Source organism: Trametes versicolor (assembly GCF_000271585.1).
Source record: "Trametes versicolor FP-101664 SS1 unplaced genomic scaffold TRAVEscaffold_28, whole genome shotgun sequence".
In the NCBI taxonomy this organism is placed as follows: Eukaryota; Fungi; Basidiomycota; class Agaricomycetes; order Polyporales; family Polyporaceae; genus Trametes; species Trametes versicolor.
In genome coordinates, this window is record NW_007360348.1 from 1 (window position 1) to 5911 (window position 5911).

Genomic DNA, 5911 nt, shown 5'->3' on the forward strand with positions numbered 1-5911 from the left:
ACTCGCAATGCGAATACGAATCGAACGGTAGTACTCACGCGTTGTGGCACAGCGGCGTTCTGGCGCTATGCCATTTTCTTTGTCGGCGCGGGCGGCTCAGGGTCTGCCAGTCGTGAACTTTCAACCTGCACCGGACGGTACGCATGGGGGTGCGTTAGACTCACAATGAGAATACGAATCGAACGGTGCTACTCACGCGTTGCGGCGTTCTGGCGCTATGCCATTTTCTTTGTCGGCGCGGGCAGCTCTGAGCCTGACTGAGATCGTAAGTCCTGTCACAAGCAATAAACGTTAGTTTTCATCCCATTCAAAGCTGTGACGTACATTTCTGTGTCATTCAACCTCCCCTATGCCCTTGAACATATCCCACACCCCTTCTACATGCCAGGGAGAGGTTGTTGTCATAAAAATATATATATGTTCTTATTGTAAACATGACCATGGTTGTTCAGAAGGCATTCTTTTGCTCAAGACTGCTAATACACATCATGTACATGATAACTGGATGCCAGGACAGGCGGCGGGCAGAGAGCACAGCGGGGAGAGAGGACGCGGGGAAAGAGGGAGGCGGCGGTGGTTGGGAGAGGCGGCGGGGAGTGGCGGGCGACGAGCCGAGCACGCGAACGTGCTCGACTCGTCGATGTTCGGCGCCGTAGAACGCGTTTGGCCGCGTTGGCGGGGGAGAGAGGGCCGGGCGCAGCCGCAGAGGTGGCGGCGCGGTGAGACGAGCGACGAGCCGAGCATGCTCGGATGCTCGGCTCGTCGCACTTGACGGGCGTGGGCAACAGCGGCGGCGGTGGGGCGTGCCAGAGATGTCGGACGCGGCGAGACGAGCACACTCGGGTGCTCATCTCGTCGCAGAGGGAGGGTGCGGAGAAGAGGCGGCGGCGGCGCTTGTGGGGCGTTCGCGAGGGGAATGGCGGCGGCGGTGGTTGTGGGTCGTGCGCGGCCGCATTGGCGGGCGGGAGAGTGGTCGAGCACGGCGAGATGAGCACACTCGGGTGCTCATCTCGTCGCAGGGGAAGGTGGGGAGGTGGCGGCGGCGGCGGCGGCGGGAGAGGCGGCGGGGAGAGGTGGGCGACGAGCCGAGCACGTTCGCGTGCTCGACTCGTCGCGGTTGCGGGTCGTGGGCGAGGGCGGGGCGGTCATGGGAGGCAGGCGGCGGCATGGCGTGCGAGGGAGAGGGAGAGGTCGGACGCGGCGAGACGAGCACGCACGGGTGCTCGTCTCGTCGCAGAGGGGGTGTGGGAGGTGTTGGTAGCGGAGAGAGGTGGGCGACGAGCCGAGCATGGCCGTGTGCTCGACTCGTCGCTGTTGGGCGTTTCGGCGGCGGCGTTGGCGGGCCGGAGACAAGCCGGGCGCGGCGAGACGAGCACACGGCCGTGCTCGTCCCGTCGCGGTTGCGGGTGGTGGTCGAGGGCGGCGGGCGAGGCAGAGAGTGGTGGGCGACGAGTCGAGCACGCTTGGGTGCTCGACTCGTCGCGGTTGCGGGTCGTGGGCGCAAGCGGCCGCGTTGGCGGGCAGGAGCGGGGTCGGGCGCGGCGAGACGAGCACGCACGGGTGCTCGTCTCGTCGCAGAGGGGGTATGGGGTGTAGCGGCGGCAGAGAGAGGCGGCGGAGAGAGGCGGGCGACGAGCCGAGCACGCTTGGGTGCTCGACTCGTGGTGGTTGGGGGTCGTGGGCGAGCGTGGCGGCGTTGGCGGACGAGAGAGGTCGGACGCGACGAGACGAGCACGCACGGGTGCTCGTCTCGTCGTAGGGGGTGGGTGGGGGGTGGGGGTGATGGAGGTGCAGAGAGAAAGGATGGACGGCTGTCTGGGCGGGCACACAGAGGTGCTCGCCCAGCGCTGGTCAGTATATGTAGTTTATAAAAGTAATAAACCACTTAATGCTGCTCAATTTTGTGACCACGAAACTGTCCTGCAAGCCTTCGAGTTTTCTCCTATTGATGGCAAAGCGAGAGCGGCGGGCGGTGGGCGTGTGGTACAAGGGTGAGTGGTGGAGGAGAAGGCAGGACGACACGGATTCTGCTAAGGCCGTTGGGCGCTAGTAGATTGCGCTGGGCCAGCGCGATCTACTAGCGCCCAACGGCCTTAGCTGAACGCGCGTCCGGTCGTCTCCTGGAATTCAACCACCACCATCTCTGGCAGTCCCGCCTTCCAGCTCCCACCCTTCCGGTCCGTCTTCTTCTGCTCATTCTCTCACGTTTATTCAAGGATTTCAGTAATTCCAGCTTTTATTTTTGGCATTCTATGGCCCAAAATCCTCCACCTCCGGTTTGCCCGGTCCCGGGTAAGCCTTCCTCTCGATGCTTCGGCGCCTCTCCTTACTTTTACACCCCTGTAGGCGGTGTTCCGGTCTCGCTACCCAGCGGGCGCTCAAAGCATTGGCCCGACCTCTGGACCATTCCTGACCACCCGCTGGCTCCAAACTTCGGCATGTATCAAGGGAAAATCTACTTCGGTCTTGTCTACTCAGCACCGGAGACTCGTAAGGCTCTGAAGAATTTCCTTGATGTTGCCCCAATCCCGGAAGGTACACCAGACGGGATTGAGAAAGCAGGTGAGTGTTCCTATGCCTTGTATATGACATCATTATCTGAATGGTATACAGGGCTTCTGGTCATGGCTCCCGGTGACTGTCTCATCGTTCGAGACATTCAGGGCAGCGGCATGGAAGAGGATGATCATGTTCATGCGGTTCTCACCCCTCCGTGAGTGAATTTGCTGCGCTTATGTCTGTCTTGACTAAACTCCAGCAGGGAGCTCTTCTCACAAGAGCTTCGTGATGACATCCGCTCTGTCCGTGATGACATCCTTGGCCCTGTCGAGGAGCGCACCGCTGTGAAGGGTGGTGTAGCCTGGGAGCGGAGCCCTGAGGCCAAGTCTCTGAGGAACGCTGACCGCTGCTCCTCCCTCACCACTTCCCATCAGGCTCCGAAGCAGCAGACTGCCCCCATGGCGTCCACTCGGATGCCGCTTGGAGTGCTTAGTGAGCATCAGACTGTGCGAAAGCATGCCATACAGGTAATGTCTTCTATACCCAAGCTGTATACTCCCTTTGCTGACACCTTTATAGGCCAACGCTGCCATCGCTGTGGAAGCTATGGAGCTCTCTCTTCCACATGAAGCCAAGCTTCTGCGTCAGCGTGCGGAGGCATGCAATGTGCCCCGTGTGGGCCATGCAAACAACTACTTCTTCCCTGCCATGCAGCTCAACCTGTCACCTGCCGCAGAGGCTGACACTGCAGGTGAGTGGTAGTCTGTGCGCATATTCACCAATCTGACATGCTCTGCAGTGCAAACCTTTACCCAGAATATGGGTGCCTTTGCTGGCAAACACATCGATTACCACGATGCATTGAACGGGTGGACGCACCTCCTATGCCACAGTGACCTTCATGGTGATGAAGACCCTGGGGTCCTTATCATCATGACGTTCGGAGTGTGTGTTCGCTTGGGCGGGCTAGCATCTCTTCTGTTCTCTGGACGGCATGTGCATGGAGGTTTCCCACCCACCGCTAAGGAGGGAGAGAAGCCGCACCCCCATTCTTACCGGATGGTGATCGTCTCTTACCCTCCTAGCTCCCTGTTCGATGTAACTGGTAAGGTGACCCTGGGGTATACACCTGAGGGTCCCTTGAACATCTGTAAGGAGTTCATTGATCCAAAGTGAGTGTTATTCTGTCTCTGTCCTGATCATTCTGACCACTTTGCAGGTACGACGAGTTGGTCATCAAGGGCACTCCTACATCCATGACTGCTGATGCCTTGGCTATCATGGATGAGGAGGCGGTCATGGACTACCATGGGCGTAGCTTGGCTAACCTTGCTGCTGGCCTGACTCGTCAGCTTCCACCTTCACTTGGTGCTCGCTTTGATGTTAACCAGTTCCTTCGTGCATTCACGTACAAGGATCCAGTTACCAGAGAGGAGCGCCACTTGAACCCGTGGGAGCTGGGCCCGGGGTCGACAGAGATGTCCAGCCTTGGGTGCACCCGTGCCGGGGTCACTGCTGCATGGGCAGATGCGCAGGCTCGCCTCAAACCTTTCTTCCCTGAGCTCGAGTCCACTAAGGGCTTGATCATGGCGGAGGAGGAGGGCGATGAGTCAGTCCCTGCTACCACTGGGGATAAACCAGGTGAGTTGCGCATATTTGATGAATATGTGCCCATTGCTAACTTGGAATCAGGTGGGAAGCATCCTCGTGAAGAGGAGTGGGTTATGCGTCCAATGACGCGTGCTGCAAAGAAGGCCAAACTCCGTAAGCATGATGTTCATCTACCTTGGGCGCATTTTTTGACCCCTTCCTGCAGAGTCCAAGTCTTATGCAGGTAAATGGACTGTCCTATGCGCATCATTGCTTGCTGACTTGTGCTGCCTTAGACTTGCAGGCTGCTGGTCAGAAGGGCCATATCCAGTCTGTCCGCAGACTTCATCTTGGTGCTACAGGCATCAGGGTCTCTTCTCGCAAGAAGGGGAACGGGAAGCAGCGTACAGGCAAGGAGCCTGAGCAGGGAGGGGAGGCGTCTACTTCCCAGATGGTTTTGCGACCCCGTGCTGGAAAGGGCTCTGGTACGAAGGCATAGTTTTGGTCTTGTATCTGTTCTGGTGTCAATGACATGCTCTTAGATGGTGAGAACCTTGGTTCTGAAGATGAAGACACCTCAGATGGAGACTTCCGTCCTCCTTCTGAGCGTGTCCCTGCAGTGAAGCGTGCTGTCATCCAGATTTCTGAGGACGCACTCCCTGAGATCTGGAAGGACAGTGCTGCTTATGCTAGGGGTGACCATCCAGGTATGTTCATACACTTTTAGGTCTGACACGTGCCTAATACAAGTATGCAGGGCCTCATGGCATATCTCCCTCGGAGGATGGGCATGCAGTAAATGCTGAGCCTTCAGCCAAGCGTGAGTGGATTTTATACTATGCTGGTTACTGCACATTCTGACACTTGCCCAGCCTATGAGAAGGTGCTTGCAACCTTCTCACAGCCGCATCTTCAGAAGCTGCTCTCTAAGCTCCAAGTTGAGGTCAAGAAGCTTGAGGCTGATCGCGCGCTTATCCAGCGCTACTCGGGCACACCGCACAAGCAGATCTATATGATCTTGGAGGGCCTGGATAAGTCCTCAATATTCTCCCCTGCCTTTGTCTCTGCCTTCCCTAGTTTCTGGGATGCGATCACTGTGCAGGAGCACAAGTCCAACAACCATCAACTCAACCTCCTCCTTATGCGCTCTCAGATCATGGCCGCTGTTGGATCTGCCTGGACTTGGCTGGATGTGCAGTTCCCTGCTATGTGCATGGCCATTCTCCGTGATGAAGGTGAGTGTGTTTGCGCTACCTCAGCAGGCATCATTCTGACTATATATTCAGTGGATAAACAGAGCGCACCCTGGCTTTACCGCCTTGTGCAGGATGTTAAGAAGGCACACTGCCATTGTGGTGTGGTGCAGCTGGACCCCTTGTCCTATGACCTCCGTGTTCCCTCCACTGCTGCTCGTACCTTCAACTTCTCAGATGATGACCTGGAGCCTTCCTCTGAGGTTTTGGAGACCTGCGTTATGGCTGTCCTTCACTCCACCATCCGTTCCTGGCTTGCGTTTCCTGGCCCTCAGAGCATCAGCCGCATCCAGGGGACTTTTGTCCGTCACCTCACCAGTGTCTTTGGCTCAGGCCAGGTCCTGCTTCTAGACAAGGTCTGGAACTTCTACCGCCTTGCGCGCACTGCTTTGCTTGGTGACCGCCTCCCACCTCGCCATGCCTTTCAGCCAGACATGCTTTCCGAGTTCCTTCAGGATCTGTCAGCACTCCCGCTGGCTGATTCTGACTCGGAGGAGCGTCGCATTCTATCCCAGATTGAGGATGCCGTCACTGCCCACCGCGCTCTCCTCAGTGGTGCTGCTGTCCCA

The 5911-nt window shown here is 57.8% G+C and overlaps 1 protein-coding gene across 1 annotated transcript; it reads left to right on the top strand.

The window, feature by feature from the left end:
* Positions 1 to 2252: 2252 nt before the first annotated feature.
* On the top strand, positions 2253 to 5894 carry TRAVEDRAFT_54600 (uncharacterized protein; the record flags this gene model as incomplete). The annotated part of the gene is made up of 14 exons (XM_008047526.1): positions 2253 to 2292; positions 2347 to 2562; positions 2614 to 2713; positions 2762 to 3026; positions 3079 to 3250; positions 3299 to 3671; positions 3719 to 4140; positions 4192 to 4263; positions 4316 to 4333; positions 4386 to 4574; positions 4632 to 4796; positions 4847 to 4909; positions 4962 to 5324; positions 5376 to 5894. Coding segments are annotated over 14 exons (2977 nt in total), but the record flags the coding sequence as incomplete, so codon positions are not given.
* Between the last annotated feature and the right edge of the window lie 17 nt (positions 5895 to 5911).